The sequence below is a fragment of the Sitophilus oryzae genome, unplaced genomic scaffold (genome assembly GCF_002938485.1).
Source record: "Sitophilus oryzae breed Bouriz unplaced genomic scaffold, Soryzae_2.0 scaffold_1207_pilon_pilon, whole genome shotgun sequence".
Lineage (NCBI taxonomy): Eukaryota > Metazoa > Arthropoda > Insecta > Coleoptera > Curculionidae > Sitophilus > Sitophilus oryzae.
Window position 1 is genome coordinate 127,474 of NW_022145846.1, and position 20,928 is coordinate 148,401.

Here is a 20,928-nt window from a genome sequence, read left to right on the forward strand (position 1 = left end):
CAGCTAAATGACGCAAATGAAGTATTTTTCAAACCATCCCAACCCACCTCTAGGTGACACCCCCTCACTTCTAATCTCAAGATAGCGATATCCCACTTGTGACACTTCTTTGGAAAGCTAAATGAAATTGCTAAACGATGGTCATACAGACTTCAACTTAATTACTGGTTAGTGACAAGAAATGTAGGTGTGACAATTTGAAAGAAATTTAAAATGATAATTTATTTTAATAATTGCGCAAAATGACAGCCGTTTTGTTCCATACAAAAATACAAACGATTTTCAAATCCTTCTCTCACTTTTTGAAAAGTACCTCTCGGAATATTTCGACATGCTTCAGTTCTCCTCTGCCGCAATTCTTGCAACGAACCTGGTTTTGTTTTGTAGACTATGGATTTAGTGTAACCCCACAAGGAAAAGTCTAAAGGAGTGAGATCAGGTGACCTTGGCGGTCACTCGATTAGACCCCTTCTGCCAATCCATTGCCTTGGATAATATTTATCCAACCACCGCCTTGTGACAATAGAATAATGCGAAGGGGCTCCATCTTGCTGAAAGTGTATGAGGTCTTCATTAAGAGTTATAATAAATTTCTTTGTACCATCTTTTTTTTCCCGCAATGGTTCATGGATACAAAAATAATTCATTCTATTGATTTTGATACGTTTTGACATTTTTGTTTTATTTTTAGGCTCTATTTTTTTCGTTCTTTTTTATGACAGTCGAAAGAGGTGTCACAAGTGGGGTATCGCTATCTTGAGGTTAGAAGTGAGGGGGTGGCACCTAGGGGTGGGTCGGGGTAGTTTGAGAAAAACCTCATTTAGCTGGGTCCCAATTTGTAACTTATGCTGAAAAAATTACTTTTCTCATTAATGTCCACCTAATTTTTCGTGTAAGGGGTAGTTTTTCAATTTCACCCTAAAAACTTTATGATCACACGTGGGGTGTTACCATTTAAGATTTTCAAGTGAGTAGTGGTGCCGCCTTAGGGGTAGGTCGGGGTGGTTCAAAAAATACGTCATATATATTCCCCCTCGATATTATCCAAACCAAAAACTGTATTTTTTATTTTTTTGATATCTTTTTTGGTTTAAAAATTATAGCCATTGTAAGTTTTTAGTGGCCCACCCTGTATACTACCAGTTAAAATATCTGTACTTATTTCTGGGCCACACTGTATAGAATAAGTCTAGGAGGGATAGTGGCAGTATACTATAGGTTTAAATTAAATTTGCGTTGAAATGTTTTGTAACTGTGGAAAAGAATATACTTGGATTTGTCTGAATTTTCTATTTTGATTTTTATTAATAATTTCTTTTGTTATAGATTTATTTTATATTTCATTTTATCTTATTCGTCAACCACTTTCTTGGCGGGTGGTAACTACCCCCATTACCCCTCCCGTATATGCGCCATTGCCTAACTAAGAAGACTAAGTATAACAATTTTGTTCGTGAAAACTGCAAGGTTCTCTCTCTTTTAATAATTCACATAACCCTCATTTGCCACCAAAATAGAGCACACCGTACATTAATAGATTTTGAAAAAAACAAGCGATATAAAAAGGATTAATGCTCTTAGCTTTTTAGACTTTCACCTCAATAAGCAAATCGGATCAGCATTCCTCAGGCTACGTCTACATAAACATATCGTGATCATTCAACGATACCAAAGACAACAATTAGAAAAGAGATCAATCGCAACAATGCACGGATGCCGTGCGCAACTAACTTTCGCAATAGAGGTGTCCCTGGCCTGTGAATCCGGCGGGACAGAGGCACTTGTATGAGCCGGGAACGTTGATGCATTTGGCGTTAATGCCGCAAGCGCCCGGTTTGCCGCACTCGTTGACGTCCACGCACTCCTCCGAGCCGGAGCCGCCGTATCCCTCGGGACACCGGCACGTGTAGCTGCCGTTAGTGTTGAGGCAGGTGGCGATGGCGGGGCAAGGGTTCGATTGGCATTCGTTAATGTCTGCCCGGGGCGAAAGCGGGGGTTAGTAAGGCTCCATGGCGCCGTGGTTATTTGGGTTTAGAAGGCGTGTGGTTTGGGTTTGGTTTGAGATCTGCTTTGATTATGTTCGAAAAAACACTGATATAAAATAATATTATTTTTCTGTTACAACATGGGATCCAACTATAATATACAATCACCGGTACGAAAAACGGGCACCATAAAATTATGGTGTATTTTAAAGTTTAATATGTTTGTTCTAGTGGGTCAATTTTGATGATTTTTAAGCAATTTGTAGCTAAATTATTCGACTGTTTAGTATATCTTTCTAAATTAAAAACGTTTAAAAAAAAGTTTCAATCTGTCCATTATACGAGAAAAAACAAAATGTTGATTTTAGGTGAGAGTTTGAAACAGCTTGTGAAATTAAGTTAACAAACCAAGGAATTTAAGCATCATTTTATCATCTAGGTACATCTTCTCGAGTTATATTTTTATTGTTTGTTGGGAATTACTCAAGCAGAGATGGTTTTAAGTTCAGAAGTTGTATCCACTATTGTTGCATTACTTGAACCTGGTAGAGACCAACTTCTGGAGTCAAAACCATCTCTTCTTGAGTAACTTAACAGACAATAACAATTTTTTTTCAAACGTCACAAAAGTGTTAATTTTTGCGACGTGATTGACAACTGTGGACCATGATACAAAGAAAATGAGGTATGATCGATTGCAATCGATCCAATTTTGTTCAGTTTGCGCATGTCACCTGTGACGTCACTACGCCATATAAAAAATCTATATTCAATTGCCACTAATAAAAAAAGACCTAAAATAGATAAGAATTAAGACATAACCTCAAAAGTTATGTCAAATCATTGAGCTTGACTTTTGAAAATTCATTTTCACATTTATTATGTGTCATAAGTTTGACGATTTGAAATTGGCGCGCGGTACGTGCCGACCAATGGTGTCGATATCACCTGTGACGTAGTAACCGACCTGCGCAATATCATACCTTGATTTCTTTGTATCATGACTGTTGACAATATAAAAAAGTCATTTTAACACTTAGGCATAAAAGTAAAGCACTTTAACGCCTAAGCATAAAAGTACGGAAATATATTATTAACTGGCACAAAGTATCAAATTCAACGAGCGTAACCATAGTTTCTTGATATAATATAATTACATACAAAGTATGACCAAGTATGACTTTTAAATTTTTTTATATTATTTGGAATGTTTAAAATTGTTTAAAAATTCGAAAAAAAAATAACATGTTCTATTCGGAGTAAAAATGACTTTTGTGCCTCGGCTGTATGTCAAACGTACAGCCTCGCCGCAAAAAATGTCATTTTTGCTCCTAATAAAACAATATACTATTTTTCAATAACAATGCTATTATATAAATCATAAACACTATTTTATAGATCTGAAATTTGACGATTTGAAATTGGCGCGCGGTACGTGCCGACCAATGGTGTCGATATCACCTGTGACGTAGTAACCGACCTGCGCAATATCATACCTTGATTTCTTTGTATCATGACTGTTGACAATATAAAAAAGTCATTTTAACACTTAGGCATAAAAGTAAAGCACTTTAACGCCTAAGCATAAAAGTACGGAAATATATTATTAACTGGCACAAAGTATCAAATTCAACGAGCGTAACCATAGTTTCTTGATATAATATAATTACATACAAAGTATGACCAAGTATGACTTTTAAATTTTTTTATATTATTTGGAATGTTTAAAATTGTTTAAAAATTCGAAAAAAAAATAACATGTTCTATTCGGAGTAAAAATGACTTTTGTGCCTCGGCTGTATGTCAAACGTACAGCCTCGCCGCAAAAAATGTCATTTTTGCTCCTAATAAAACAATATACTATTTTTCAATAACAATGCTATTATATAAATCATAAACACTATTTTATAGATCTGTCGAAGAGAACCAAAAGCAAAGGCATAGTTTTAATATAAAAATTGCGAAAAAATTTTAGTGTCTTTTTTAAAGGCGAATATCTCAAAAAAATAAAGCTATTGAGAAGAATCAAAAAACAAACTATCGAGAAATGATGCATCTAGTTAATAAAATTATTTTTAAATCCCTTGTTTTGTTAACAAATTCCACAGGATGTTTCAAACTTTCACCAAAATATCAACATTTTGTTTTTCCTCGTATAACTGACAGATGTGAACTTCCATTTTAATTTAGAATGAAATTCTAAAAAGCTAAATTGTTTAGCTACAAAATGCTTAAAAAATCGGTTCACTAGAACATTAGAAATTTTCCTATCCAGAAAATACTTAGTGTTTCAGAAAGTATATCTCCCTCAGTGGTCATAAGCAAAAAATGAAAAGAATGAAGAAAATTATTTAAAATGTAACTATTTTCAGAAAGTCAGTGTCTTTTTATTCATTAGGAAATTTGACTAACTCCGTTTGGATTTTAACGCAGTGGCATTTTACAAAAAAAAGTGTTTTTTTTAAACTTAGATTTATGTTTCAGTGGCAAAATATCCAGGATTTTTCCAGGCACTGGTCATTAGGTATAGATATTATTAGCATACCAAAATTAAGGCACCAAACCATATTTCATAAATTTTAAGAAAGTCTGATGGGGTACTTTTGTAAACACCAAAAATCTAGTGATTTTTACAATCGTATTTAAATTAATAATCTGTCAGCATTACTAATAGACAATTAATAGATTGAACGATGAAAAGTCTCTAAAATAATGAATCTAACTGAAATCATATTTTAAAATAATTCGTGTTGTAACAGAAAAAAAATCATCAATCTGGTGTGTATTTAATAAAGAAAACATATTGTTAGATCTTTTTAGCTAAGTAACAAATCAAAGCAGTTCCCATTAATAAACGATGAGTTAGTTCGACACGTGAAGAAATAATTTTCTTCAATGATTGGTGAAATACACACAATTAAGTATATCAAATAAGTTATTGTGGCGTTATTATATCATTATATTTTTAAAGCATTTATTAATTTTAGTTGAACTTAAAACTAGTTAGGGGGTAATTTTAGTAAAAATAAATATTTTCTTAGTATCATAAATTAGTTTTTATTGATATATTATAAATTTAATTATTAATTTGTTATGAAATATAATATACAAATATTAATTTTAATACAAAACTGATTTCCTAGTCCAAATAAATCTGCAATAATTCTACTTGGTTTTCTAGGTCATCTTCTCTACAGTTTTAGATATTTATTGTGTTAAACTAATATACACATATTTTGTACAATTTGGGAAGAAGAAAATCAGTCTTCACGTGTTTGTTTTTATTTACAAATCTTTAAAATACAAAAAAATTGCATTTTAAAGGTTGGTACTAACTCACGTTTATTCGTATGTACATGTATGTACACCAGTGTTATAAATGAGATGATGAGATGATATATACCTGAGCAGTCTGTCATGGGGTCACCTAGGTATCCTGGAGGACACGAGCACTTGAAACTACCCTCCAAGTTGGAACAGAGGGCGTTCCGACCGCAGGGACTTCTTGCGCATTCGTTAAGATCTAAGCAGCCTGTTGTGTAAGCATCACCTTCGAAACCTGAAGAAACATAATATTATATATAAATATGTACAGGGTGGCGCACCTCATTCGTCTCGGTTGATTATCCGAAAACGGAAAGATGTACAAACAAAATATTTTATGGGTATATGTGGGAAGACAATGTGCATAATTTAAAATTATTTTGAAATGTACAGGATATGTCAGAAGTAAGATCCACACCAAAGTTATATTTTTCTTTTGGAACACCCGGTATTTTATTTCATATTTGGATCCTTGGACACAAGATAAGACATTTATTATAAGGGTTAAATATGTTTACAAGCTTTGGTTTTTGAGATATTTAAAGATATTTAAATATGCATGTTATAATAAAAAACATTGTCAACTCTCTGTACATTGATTTATAAAATTAATTCTTGTGATGACTTTTAAGCCAAAGAAATAAACTTTACTGAAAAATTTGATTGTTTCGTTTAATGTATACAGGGATATCAAAAATTGCTGGTGTATTTTAAATATTTATTTTACATAAAAACTAACAAATAACACACCCTGTATTTTTTAAAATAAATCGAAGCAGATTTAAATGCTCTTTCAAACTATATTGTTTCCTATACCTATCTATTTCAGATTTTGAATAAAGAGCAATCTTTCAAGAAAATGGCAACCAAGAGTGCTAGTCTCGTGATGGCAAGTTTCTAGTGACAGTTAGTAGCTATTTTCAAAATCGAAATTAGTTAATGGACTTTATTTAAATTTATACCAGTTTACTTTTATTTGATTCACCCACAACAGTTTAATAAATAATATTTATTGAATAGGTACGCATTTATTATTGTATGAAGAAAAACGAAGAAGTAGTTCTTTGATTTATTTTACGATGACTTGTAGATATAGGGATTTTCTATAAAAGAGCCAATTACGGCAAATTCTTTTTCTTCACTTCTAACGACAGGTTTCTGCCTAATAGTTTTTTTTTAACCACCGTACTAGCTCTGCGATATAGGACAAGTAGTTTTTCAAAAAAAGGAACGTTTATCAGGAAGATTCCTATTTGAATATCTTTGAGCATAAGCCCTTGAGGACAAGAAGCAATTTTCTTCACAAAATAAATTTACTAGTAACATATCCATTCGTAACGCCAGCAGATACTGCTTTATTTTTCTTGATAAAATAATGAATAGTTACTTATTAAACTATTGTAGTAAACTTAAGTAAATTCTTACAAATCTAAATAATAATGTGCATAAACTAATCTCGATTTTGAAAATAGTTACTATAACTGTCACTAGAAAAATGTCATGGCCTTTTTGATTGCCATTTTATTGAAAAATCGTTTTTTATTCAAAATCTGAGCTAGATAGGTATAGGAAACCATAATATAGTTTGAAATAGCATTTAATCTGCTTCGATTTACTTTAAAAAATACAGGGTGTTGCATTTGAAATAACGAAGTTTTTATATAAAATTAAAATAAATCAGCACTTTTTGGTACCCCTGTATAAATTTAAGGAAGCAATAACATTCTCATTAAAGTTAATTTAATTTAAAAAAACAAAAGCTTTTCCAAAATTTGGCCAGTAAACCCACTTTTTAGCCATTTAATACTTTAAATGTCAAATTTGACATTCTTGAGAGTAAACGGATTTAATCGGTAACGGAAGGAATCTATATGTTCAACGATTTGAAAGATTCAGAAGTACCAAGGACTTTATCGATAGACCTAACACACTATACAGAATGGATACCTGGAATAAGAGATGAGCAAACACCTGGTATATTAAAATTTTCTAGAGAAACAGAATATCTAGATCGGAGGTTTTTTGCACACCATTGTTTTGCAACGAAATCTATTGATTAAAAATATTTCCAATATGGCGGCACTTCCGGAAATACCGTAAGTTGACAACAACTTTCTTATTTTAAATGGGTGCCCCCATTTTTTTACATACTTAAATTCTCTATAAAATTCTATGAATACTGATGTTAAACACTCTATATCTAACATGAACCGTTTTTGAGAAAAAAATATTTACAATTTTTGGACGAAAAAACTACCTGTCAAAAAAATTGTTCAAATGTCATATGAATGGCGGCAGCTGACATGGGGGCACTTATTTAAAATAAGAAAGTTGCTGTCAACTTCCGGTATTTCCGGAAGTGTCGCCATGATGAAAATATTTTTAATCGATAGATCTCATTGTGAAACTATGATGTGCAAAAAATCTCCGAGCTAGATGTTATAGTTATCTAGAAACTAGTAATGCACGCTCAGCCTGGGACACCCTGTATACCCAATCGGTAAATACAGGGTATTTTTGAGTGTAGATAAAAAATTTGCTTACAGCTATATTTTTTAATGTCTAGCATTTTCTTAAACCTAACTAAAATTATACCTTGTGGACAATGACACTGCCTGCCTCCCACTACGTTCGTACATATGGCACCTGGTCCGCAAGCTCCTGGTTGTTGGCATTCGTCTAAATCCACGCATCCGTCATAGGGGTTACCGTAAAATCCTTCCGGACATACGCAGGAATAGTTTCCGGGGGTGTTTTGGCACAGAGAGTTTTGTCCACAGATGTTTGGTTGTTGGCATTCGTCGATATCTAAATATATGTTTAATTTTAATTACAGTAAACGATTTCATTATTTCTATAATTATTTAGAATTATTATTGTTATGAATATTAGGATTATTGATTAGTGTGTCTATTAGCAATTATTTTTTACTATAATATACAGGGTGGTCCGAACTGTATTCCGGAAACTTCGGAAGCATATTCTGCAACTAAAGATAAGTAAAAAGGTTCGTATAAATGTATGTCCTAAAATGCTCAGTTTCTGAGATACAGGGTGTAGAAGTTTCATTTTTATTTTTTCAGATTAATTTCTGAAGTAACGTCAATATTTGGATGATAATTGGTGTCTGGGAGTTTTTTGACATAAGAAATTCGATTTTGATTTCAATCTGACTCCTACTTGTAGAGGGCACCACCTACATACTTTTTAACTGGTTTGAAGAGTAATAACTTTTTGTCCGTACCTGTATAAACCTACCGAATAAAAAAATATACATTTACGGCGTTTTTTACGTAAAAAAGATCCCTTGGTAAAAATCGCTACGAGTAATGGTTCTCGAGATATTTGAAATCGTATTTATTAATACCTGTCACTATTGATTTAAATTAAACAAGTGGACTAAATAGTTATTATACTGAAATCATAAATTTGAAATGTTTTTGTGCCAAAAGTTCAACAGAAACTGTTTTGTCATCATTTTTCGACGAAAAATTTATGATTAATTTTAAAAAAATAAAAAGTTTCCAAATTTATAATTTCAGTCAAATAAATATTTACACAACATGTTTATTTTTCGTCAATAATGACATGTATAGACTATTTCCATTTTAAATATCTTGACAACGGTTGCTCATAGCGATTTTTCCTGAGAGACTTTTTGTACGCAAACAATTACGGAAATGTGTATTTTTTCACTCAGTAGTTTTATACAGGTACGGAAAAAAAGTTATTACTCTTCAAAATAGTTTAAACAGATGTAGGTGGCGACCCCCTAAAAATACGAGTCATATTGACATCAAAATCAAATTTCTCATATCAAAAAACTCCCAGATACCAATTTTCAGTCAAATATTGACGTTACTTCAGAAATTATTTGGAAAAAATCAAAATAAAAAAGAAATTTCTACACCCTGTATCTTCAAAACTGAGCATTCTAGTACATACATTTATACGAACCTTTTTACTTATTTTTGACTGCAGAATATGTTGCCGAAATTTCCGGAATACACTTCGGACTACCCTGTATTTTGATTTATTTTCCACTATTATTAATTTTGACGTTCTGAATGCTTACATAGAACATCAAAATTAGTGCTAGACATTTTCAATTAGTAGAAAAAGTTGTTAAACTTTTATATTTTCCACTAATTATACTTCAAACTTTTCGAGAAATGTCATTTTGGTCTTTCATTATCCTCTTGTGAAAAATTGTGGTTAGAAATCAAAAATTGATTGTTTTATAAGCTAAATATTAGTCTTTCTCTATGGATACAACTGAAAACTGAAAAAATAAAAAGTGGAATTGAAACCACTAATTTATTCCACTAATTGCGAGGTTCTGAATGAAACTTTAGAAATTAAATTCAGGATAAAATTGCGAAACACCTATCTATTTATAAATTGGAAAATAATTTAAAAGGATATAAAACTGGCATTCTGACATAAATAAAAAATTATGTATAAAGGATAAAATCTCAGGTTATATCGGTCTGTTTTCATTCAATGACACTCATTTATTCATTAAAGCCTCTATATTTCGTTAGTGGTTACTAACATCATCAGGAGGTACCAAGCTACAAGAAACATTATTCTTTACAACAAAGCAATCCAGCAAACAATACAAAATATACAAGATAAGAGTTAACGTAACTAATGTAGTTAACTTAACGTAGTTAAACTAACGTAAACGTAACTAACGTAGTTAACTTATCTTGTATATTTGCATTGTTTACTGGATTGCTTTGTTGTAAAAAATAATGTTTCATGTAGCTTGGTACCTCCTGATGATGTTAGTAACCACTAACGAAATATAGAGGCTTTAATGAATAAATGAGTGACATTGAATGAAAACAGACCGATATAACCTGATATTTTATCCTTTATACTAAAAGTACGGTCGAGAAACAATCCTTATATAATAAAAAAATTATGTTTACTCTGCATTTAATGTTGTGGATAAAAATATATGTATTTTGCATTAACATTAAAAATAAAATGTTCTTGACAAGACAAATAATTTTTTTAAGTCTTTAATTAAACATTTATATTTTGAGCTTAAGTAGCATACTTATTAATACATTATTCAAAGAAAGCAATAAAACTTACCGAGGCACTGGACCTCTCCATCGCCTCGAAATCCAGGATTGCACTTGCAAAGGAAGTGAGATGGTAAATTGCAACACTCGGCATTTTCCACACATCTGGCAGCAATGGCAGGATCGTCGCACTCATTGATATCTGAAAATAAAAGACATTTATTAAGCTACGCCCATTCATGGATGTATGACACTTTATATATTAAAATAATAATTATAGTACTTTTTAAACTTGGTCGTTGTTGGTACGACCACAGCAGATTATAATCTTTGTTTTTTCTTTATTGTTTTTCGTGGTTCGAATTTTCGGAATCGGGCACTAGTTAGGTTACTAGTTTGCGCACATAGCACGCCCACTTATGGCCTCTAAAATTGTGCACAGCGCCTGACCGGCACAGTTAATAGAGAGATATCGGAAAACCGAATAGCGTCATGCAGGATTTACGCGTACCTTGTCATGGTTACGATATGCGCGAGTCAATTTTTCGAAAGATGCTTAGGTTTACAGCAGATGACGACTTAGCCCTTTTAAGAGAATTTGTTGCTTGTTGCCCTAAACCCACTGGCAGACGTTGAACAATAAAGCACTGGAAATAAGCACTTTAGCCCTTTAGTTTTAAAATACCTAGTAAACAAAACAATTTCAAAGTTTTAAATTCAAAGTTAGGTTAAGTTTAAATAGCGGACGCGACGCGAACAGAATCCTTTCCGATCCGATAACTATAAATGAAGAGAGTTAATACCACCTCACGTAAAGGAAATAACACCTGGCCTTATTAACGTCCATGCACGCTATTCGGTTCAGCGATATCTCTCTATTACGCTGTTTATTGTTATTTTACGCGAGTTTATTTTTGCGCACAGGAAATTTTACTCGTTTGCACATCGTCATAAAAAACAATTTTCGTACCACGAATTAGGGACAAGATTTTTATCTGTATACTTATAGGATACCTAATCTGTGGTACGACAAAAGTCTCTTTCTAAATGGTGCGAGTAATAAAACAGGAAATTCTGTTCGCTACGACCATTAGTACGACCCGTGTACGACTTTGGTACGACTCAATTTAAGGATCGCCCATAGGTGTAGGTAGAAAAGGGTATTAAAGTACCATGGTATTAAATATAGTAGTTGTTGGCAGAACAAAAGTCTCTTTCTAAATGGTGCGGAGTAATAAAACAGGGAATTCTGCTCAGTACGACCATTAGTACGACTCAATTTAAGGATCGCCCATAAGCGTAGGTAGAAAAGAGTATTAAAGTACCAACGGGACGAGGAAGAAGTAATGTAGGACCGAAATATCGGTTTCTGCAAAAATAACGGGTTTCGGCTTAGTTCGGCTGCAATTTTGCCGAAACCGAAACTATATAGGTTCGGGATATTTCGCGCTATGTCAGAACATGTTTGATGCACTTATTATAATTGTTTAATTATGAATATTGATAATTATTAGCTAATGAAAATTATTCAAGTATTAATAGTTATAGCTCAATCAAGTACTTTTTTTTCAAGATTTTTTAGTTTGAGAGAAAACTATTTTTATCATGATTTAATTCGAATATCATTTATATTAAAATTTATTTAATTTTTGTACTTACTAGATAGGAAGATTTCTTAATTTTAATTAACTAGTAGATAGTAGATAGATTTCCTAATTTTAACTGTAATTAACAAGAGTGCTATACAGGGTGGCCCGAACTGTATTCGGAAAACTTCGGCAGCAGATAAAATAAAAAATAATAGAAAATATCGACTCTGAAGTTCAGCACAGGATTAGCAGCGCCTCAAGAGCATTCTGGAAATTAAAAGACAGGGTTTTCTACAATCATGACTTGAGTACAAAAACGAAACTTGCAGTGTACCGAGCAATTATAATCTCCACCATGTTATATGGGAGCGAAACCTGGGTGCCGTACCGCTGACATATGAACGCATTAAACAAGTTGCAACAGAGACACCTTAGACAACTCTTAAAAATCCGGTGGTTCCATCATGTCTCAAACGTATCGGTCCTTGAAAAAGCTAACTGCGAGAGTATTGAAGTCATGGTTACAAAATCCCGCTTAAGATGGGCTGGTCACGTATGCAGAATGCAAGAAAACCGCATATCAAAATCTCTGCTTTATAGTGAGCTTGTAGACGGTAAGAGGAGGCCGGGTGGACAACTCAAAAGGTACAAGGAAATTTTCCACGAAAACTTAAAGGTCATTAACATGCAGAATCATTGGGAAGAAGCAGTTCACAATAGAATTCAACGGAGAAGAATTGTAAACTCAGATAACAGCGACAACCAAAAAGTAAAGAGGCAACAAAGTAATGAGATTTTTGAATGTCTGGAGTGCGGTAGACAGATAACATCACGTATCGGGCTTTTCAGTAACAGAAAAGCTCATGAAAGAAAACGCCTTGCGTGACCATCTTTTGATGCGTGTCAAATACTCGTCAGCCAGTAATGCCAGCATGTATGTATGTAGATAAAATAAGTAAAAAAGTTCGTATAAAAGTATGTTCTTTGGATGAAAATTGGTATCTGGGAGTTTTTAATATGAGAAATCTTATTTTGTTGTCAACATGACTCCTACGTGTAGAGGGCGCCATCTACATATTTTTTAAATAGACAATTACTTTTCGTCGATTTTCACCAAGAGACCTTTTTTACGTAAAAAAACGTCGTAAATGTATACTCTTTTACTTAGTAGTTTTATGCAGGTACAGACGAAAAGTTATTAGTCTTCAAACCAGTAAAAAATATGTAGGTTGCAGGAATTCGCAAGAGAACATATTTTCGTATTAAAATTTATACGAAAATCGAATATAATTGCGGCTTAAATAATTATAATAATTATTGATATATAATATATAGATAATTTTGTATATAAATTATATTATCTTTGCTTTATAATTAAATCTATTGTTCTTTTGAATATGTTCTCTGTGGTCGTACTGACCCAAATAATCGAAGGTATCCATCTTAACGGGAACGCAAGATTCGTCCTCAGCGAGTTCCTTGACTGTGCAGCGATCCTGCTGAACTCCGCCGCATTGTTATTACAGAGAACATAAATTGCGCGAAGAAACAGAAATATAGTATTGTATAATAGTCCAATAACTTTAGAGAAAATTCAACCTAAGAACTAAAGGCGTATATACACCGATTGTGCAAAGTGCTTATAAACGTATACAAAATAGAGAGAGGTAGGTCCGGTATTTTAAGAGTCGGATCCGGAGTTACATCAAGCTTCATGGACCTTCATCCAGGTTCCAGTTTTGCCGGATCTGTATCATTCTAACCTTTAATTTTAATTTATCTACATTTTGTTTTGCATAAAGCAATCCGCGTTCAAAAATTTTGTAGTCCGTTAGAGAAATCTGATGTTTGCGTTTTCCCAAATCTTTATCACGTAATTAGCTGTTCTATTTATTTAGAGAGGTACCCTCAGGTTCAAATTTGTGACTATAAGGAAAAGTATTGCGAACTTTACATACCTACTAATAAAAGATACTCGAGGTCTAAATTGGTCAGCATTTAACAGATAATATTTTTACAATCATAACTTATTCTATAATTTCTTAAACTTGTGTTGTTGCTTTCCAATAAAGCAACAACACTACACAATACAGATTTCAAATAATACAAAATAATTTCGAATACGGTTAAGATTCCACGAAAGAAAACTTAAAAAACAGTAAATGCAACTCAGCAGCAGTTAGAATTCCTTTATTCCAATACTCTCCAATACTGATTTATTTCTCTGCATCGTTATGTTTTTGATATCTGCCGACAAGGTGGCCTGTTGGCTGTCAGCATTGCAGTACCCCGGATAGGGGTCGATATTAAGTCGGATCTGCATCCAATAGTATCGGCACTGGAGAGAGGTCCGTGTATTCATATCCATCCGGACCTACCCATCTCTAATACAGAAGTTTATATCTAATAAATAACAATAAGTTACTAATTATTTAACTATCTACTATACAAATACTCTTTGCTATACAAAAACCGTAAGTTTAGAAAGCAGGGAATAATCTAACACGAAACATACCAACACCAGGAGGCATTAGACAAGGAGTAGCCTTAGTCCCTTCTCATTCAATCTCTTAATGGACATCATCATAGAAAATGTGACCTCGATGAATATCGGTTATCGAATGGGACACAACAGAGCTAGCAGTGTGTGCCGCTGATGATGATGCAGCCATTATCGCGGAGACAGAGGACGATATGCAGAGACAGCTTCATAAATTCTATCAAGTAGGCCGATAATTGAATATATGATTATCTCTACAGAAAAAAACTAAATGCTTAACTTTCTCTAAAGAGCCGGTAAGATGCAAACTGGTAGTAGAAAACAAAATTATTGAGCAAGTATCACAGTTCAGATACCTAGGAATAGATATGTCGTACTACCATGACCCAGAGAAAGACCTGAGAAGCCAGATAAACAGAGCAACGGCCATGTCAGGATGTCTCAGGCAAATAGTAATAGACAAACCCCTTCATGCGAACAAACAACAAAATTAAAATTGATAAGACCTGCATCAGACCAATAATGACATATGGCATAGAAATCCGCGAGGAAATAAAGAAGACCAAAATCATGTTAAGAGTGGCTGAAATAGAAGAAGCCTAAGAACGATAATGGAGAAGACTAGCCTAAGAACCATAATGGAGAAGACTAGAAGAGACAGAATTAGGAAACACAAATATCAGACAACAATGTGGACTACAGGCCGTAGTGGGATGGGGTAGGCAAAGAAAAAGACAATGGTTCGAACACGCAAAACGCATGGAAGAAAACAGGCTACCACGCATAGCTCTTGAAGGAAAACCCATGGGTAAGAGACTAGAACAAGACCTCCAAAAAGATGGAAAGACAGTTGACAGTCCATCTCCCAAAACCTCCTACAGAGGCAATCTTAAAACTAGCAGATCGACTAGATCTCAAATAAGTAAAAGAATAAGAAGGCCTTCTATTATGTGAATTAATTAGAAATGGCAGATACATGATCCACACTGACCAATGGCTAGTGCCTCGTAATGAGGCAACAATTTTTATCGTTTTCACTTGCCATATCATTTCGTATGCATGTGGTATTTTCCCAGTTAGGCCATTTTTGTTCATTCATCAAAGTTTGATTTTGTGCAATCAGTATATTTATAATTTTTTTTATTTTTAAACCACCTTTCAGGGATCTTCGAGAGATAGCCGGGTTATTAACCAAAGCAGCCTCTAGTTCGCGTTAAGAAACGATCTGACCATGCGTGCAGTTCCCAGAATTACAGCTTCTTAGTATGTCGCACAGGTTGCTTAGGTTAATACATCGGTTTTATAATTATCATTGTTCATTATTAGGCCGTTAACTTTTTGTTAAAAAAGTCTAAAGTTATAGGGCTATACAGCAATAATGGCGGGCACCCATGGCGATGTGTATTCGTTTGCATGTAATGGTAGGTCGGGGAAGGAAATGCAGGAATCGCCTCGAGGAGATAGTACCCTAGCGGTACATTTCTCACGATTGTTCCTGGTGCTGGGTGGCGTTGGAGGTGTTTGAGTCTCGTTAGTAGTCCATATATTCCACGATTTCGTACAATTTTTCGATCGGATGCAGAACAGTACTGTTATCCCGACTCCTGCTTTATTTAGATAAGTTACGATTTAAAGTTTTCCGTGTCTGAATGTTTGTCTGTATATGAAAATAATGCTATTGTAAGTTATGAAGATTTATTGCTTAGAGAAGGAGCTTTCCTTGTTTGATAATCTCGCCGAATGTACTGTAAGTTTTCCTCGTTGATGCACAATATAGTGGCAACAAACATTCTAACTAAGGTTTCCACAAAAGCTTTTGGAAATTCCGGACAAGTTAACTCAGAAATCTGGAGAAAATCCGGAAAATGAACTATTATGAACTTTTTAAAGGGGAAATTAAGAATCGAATGCTCTAAGAATTTCTTCAGTAAATCCGGACTTATGGAAACCCTACTTCTAGCAGATAAGGTAAGAATTCAAATATATTTCATGTATCAAAATTTACAATAATTTAAAAAAATAATAAAGTTTACGTTTAAGAGAATTCAAAACATTTAGTCAAAATTCATAGTTTCTGTTATGTACATTATCTTAGACGAAAATTAGTTATATTCATGTATGTCTTGTGTTAGGTTCTGTATGCCATTGTTTACTGTATACAGGGTGAGTTTTCTACGATGTTTTCTATGGGTATCTCGAAAACTACTGAAGATAGAGAGTCGGTGAAATGAGAAAAGAATTGCTGTTTTGTGGGGTCATTAATATGCGGTCATAACTCTGATTTTTGAAAAAAATTATGGCTTACTAGATAGTTCGAAAAAAATAAATTTCGGCTATTTTAAAAATGGTCCATTATAATCTGTTTTAGACAAAAAGTTTTCAGCAAAATTAACACTAAATAATACATTTTGGTAAAACAGTGTAAACAGTGGTTAAGCATATTTCCCCATTCATCTCATTGAATAAGCATAACAAATCACAATGAACTCTGATTTTCAAGTGTTCATTAGTAGTAGTAGTATCATTACTGTGCCATTAGCTATATTATCAGAATTAAAGAAGCTCTTTTACCAATTTAAAAAAAGTTTTTTTTAAATTAAAAAACTTCTTCCATGTTTTTTTTGTTAATGCTTAAATATAATAGCGTTATTTTAATTATCATCAAGTTGGAGGCATAATTCGATGATGATATAAGATTATGAATAATTTCCTGCTGATTTCAGCGATTATCCATCTACCGTTAAGGCAGATTCTACCGAGACAGCCGAAATTTCAGGTCAATGACATTATAGATGGTTTAAAAGTCTACCATAAATGTTTGATCAAATTGTGTAATAATAAAAATGCAGTGCTATTCAACATAATCGGAATATGAAAATTTAAGAGAAAATTGGTATTTTCAATTTTGATTTGATCTTACTCATTAATAGCCAACTTTAGAGCTTGAAAATAATTTAAAGAAGTTGTTCTTGTCTGATACATATAGATATCTTAACCAGTTACCTTGTCTATACTAATGTATAAAATCCTTAAGTGACTGACTCACTGATTAATCACGATCCTGCTCAAACCACTCAACGTAAGAAGCTCAATTTTGGCATACAGGTTGATTCTAGGGTGTAGTGGTTCGATAAGAAGGGATTTTTCGAAATTCCAGTTCCAAGGGGGTGAAACCACCCCTCAAATATTACAATGTTTTTTATTTATAAAACGGTCAAGTTTCCGAAAAAACGCTTAAACACGTATATTTTATTTTGTTTTTTTAAATATTTTAAGATTTTTTAAAAATGTATACAGGGTGTTTCGAAAAATCTGGTCATTGATTAATCACGATCCTGCTTAAAGCGCTTGACGTAAAAAGCTGATTTTTGGAAAACGGATTGACTTTAGGGTGTAGAGGTTCGATAAGAAGGAATTTTTCGAAACTCGAATTCTAAGGGGTTGAAAGCACCTCTCAAATATTAGAATATTTTTTATTTAAAAACCGGTGAGTTTTCGGAAAAACTCTTAAACACGTATATTTTATTTTGTTGTTTTACATATTTTAAGATTTTTTAAAAATTTATACAGGGTACTTTATAAAATATGACCATTGAGTAATCACGATTCTGCTTAAACTGCTTGACGTTTAAAGCTGATTTTTGACAAACGGAATGACTGTGGGGTGTAGAGGTTCGATAAGGAGGGAATTCTCGAATCTCAAATTCCAAGAGGGTGAAAACGCCCCTCAAATATTACAATGTTTGTTGTTTAAAATACGCATAATTTATTTTGTTTTTTTACATATTTTGAAATTTTTAAAAAAATAATACATGGTGTTCCAAAAAGTTAGGTAATTGATTAACCACGCTTCTGCTTAAACTGCTTGACGTAAAAAGCTTATTATTTACAAACGGATTTTTCGAAAGTTAAATTCCAACGAGATGAAACTACCTCCTAATATTACCAAGTTATATAATAATATCGCCATATTGTTTTTTCTCATGCTGACATAAATGTGAGAAAATTTTATCCAGTTTGTATGTTAATGGAAATTCTTGCTTTGCTTTATCATCACCATTACAAATGATTAATTCGACGCGAACGAAGTCGCGGGTACACGCTAGTACAATAATATTTGTTTAATATATATTTTATGTAATAATATGTCTTGAACGGTAACTCAATGCTATATAATAAACAGTGTATAATTAATATACAAATTTTTAACCAACCAAAAGAGTTTTATAACTATATTTTTAAATATTTCTTTTACTAATATAAATATATATAATAAATATTCGGAAATATTGGAGAGGTACGTAAAAGTGTAGCACATTTTATACCACTATCAATATTCATTTCAGTAGTTTACGGTTGAAATAATAGGGAATCGGCAACATCGGATTATCAACCGAGTCATACTGCTTCTTCTAGAAGAGGCCTTCTAAGATCAATGAACTAACTTCGCGAGGTCCATCCAACTAGTTGACTTAGTTTTTCGCTGGGCTGTAATAGACCTTCGTGACGCCGGCCGATGTCAAGAAATTTCAGTTGGTTTAATTAAAAATTCTTAATTATATTCAGATGATATTTCGAAGACATTGATTGTGATGGTAATATTAAAAATATTACACTACAGTTGTTTTTTCTCATGTGACTATTGCTATTAAATAAATTACTTGATATCAAAGGGGTTTTGATCTATTGTTCTTTTCTATCACAATATTCTTAGTTATAAGTATATAAGTAATAAAAATAGCTTAAATATGAAATCTAAATCGATAAAAACAACACAAAACGTTGAAACTAAAAAGCAAAGATTATTTTTAATAGTATAGTACACTGGTTATTGATAATTCGGTAGTGTTATATTCTTAAAATTATTCAAAAACAATAAACCTGCTACAAATGATAAAAATATTTCTATTTCACTAAAGGCATCAGGAAATCTGAATAAATATTAAAATACTAGAAGAAAATAAATAAAATACTGTTCTTACAGAATATAATATATCAAAGAAAACAAATCAAGAATTTTCTGAGACACTGGAGTCGCTATCTCGTCTGTCCTATATCCTTCAGAAGGATGTCGTGACATTCTCATTCATCGATTCATGGGTTTTGTTTATTCTTCTCTTTCTTGCGCGTGTTGCGCTATTTTCTGTACAAAGTAATCAGTGATATATATATATAATCTTGCTTTGGGATCAATGCCACAGGAACACCGAAGGGAACGAACGCGCTGATGAACTTGCAAGGCGAGGATCGTGCCTTAGGCTAGATGCATCAGAAGAAGTTTTTACTACCCTCAATGGCATAAAAAAACATTTACCTCCATTTTCTGTCTGTGGTAAACAGTAGATGGAAAACTTTAAGCACCTGTACGACCGCCAGGAAAACTTGGCTCAAACACGACCTTAAGAAATCGGGAGAGCTCATAACCAAGTCGCGTAAGGATATCGCCAGGCTCGGCGGTATATACGGGATACTGGCCAATTGGTTGTGAAAATGCGTTGAGAATAGGCATCCCTTTTAATGACGTTTGCCGAAGCTGCAAGGATCTGAAGGAAGGGAAAATGGTCCAGCATTTCTTGTGCCGCTGCCCGGCTTTGTCTAGGACACGCAATCGTTTCCTCGGAGGTTACAGCTTTGTAAACCTTGAAGATGTTGCCGGGAAGAGCACAACGGAAGTCACCCGTTACCTTAATGCCACCGAATGGTTATAAACAGTTAACAATCCAACTTTCCCATCCCTTAACATCCCATCAAAGTGAGTGGTATCAAAATGGCAACTCTGTTAATTGGAGTTTGACAAATGGTCGCACTCACCACCTCAACCATCCAACCAACCATTCATACATACATCTTGCCATTACTCGCTGACGAGCATTTGACACGCATCAGAAGATGGTCTCGCAAGGCGTTTCTTTCATGAGATTTTCTGTGACTGAAAAGCCCGATACGTGATGTTATCTGCCTACCGCACTCCGGACATTGAGTTCTATTTTGAGCTGCTTCTCATTCTGCATATTAATCCCCTTTAAGTTTTCGTGGAAAATGTCCTTGTATCTTTTGAGTTGTCCTTCTCTTACCGTCTACAAGCTCACCGTAAAGCAGAGATTTTGGTATGCGGTTTTCTTGCAATCTGCATACGTGAGCAGCCCATATTGAGCGGGATTTTATAACCATGACTTCAATAGTCTCGCAGTTAGCGGATTCTTAAGAGTTTGTCTAAGGTGTCTCTGTTGCAACTTGGGTAACACGTTCATGTGTTGGCGGTACGGCACCCAAGTTTCGCTCCCATATAACATGATGGGGATTATAATTGCTCGGTACACTGCAAGTTTCGTTTTTGTACTCAAGTCATGATTGTAGAAAACCCTGTCTCTTAATTTCCAGAGTGCTCTTGAGGCGCTGCTAATTCTGTGCTGAATTTCAGAGTCGATATTGGTCTTTTCCGAAATCAAACTGCCGAGATAATTGAATTCTGCTACATATTCTAATAGTCCTTC

At 33.6% G+C, this 20,928-nt stretch overlaps 1 protein-coding gene across 1 annotated transcript in view; it reads right to left on the reverse strand.

Moving 5' to 3' along the window:
* The window catches only part of LOC115891946, a gene marked incomplete at its 3' end in the record, with an annotated part of 189,922 nt that overhangs the window by 122,891 nt on the left and 46,103 nt on the right, over positions 1 to 20,928 (reverse strand). Inside the window, 4 exon segments of the mRNA XM_030912557.1 lie at positions 1,732 to 1,974; positions 5,389 to 5,544; positions 7,905 to 8,117; positions 10,416 to 10,548. Of these exon segments, the coding sequence (XP_030768417.1) occupies positions 1,732 to 1,974; positions 5,389 to 5,544; positions 7,905 to 8,117; positions 10,416 to 10,548 (745 nt within the window).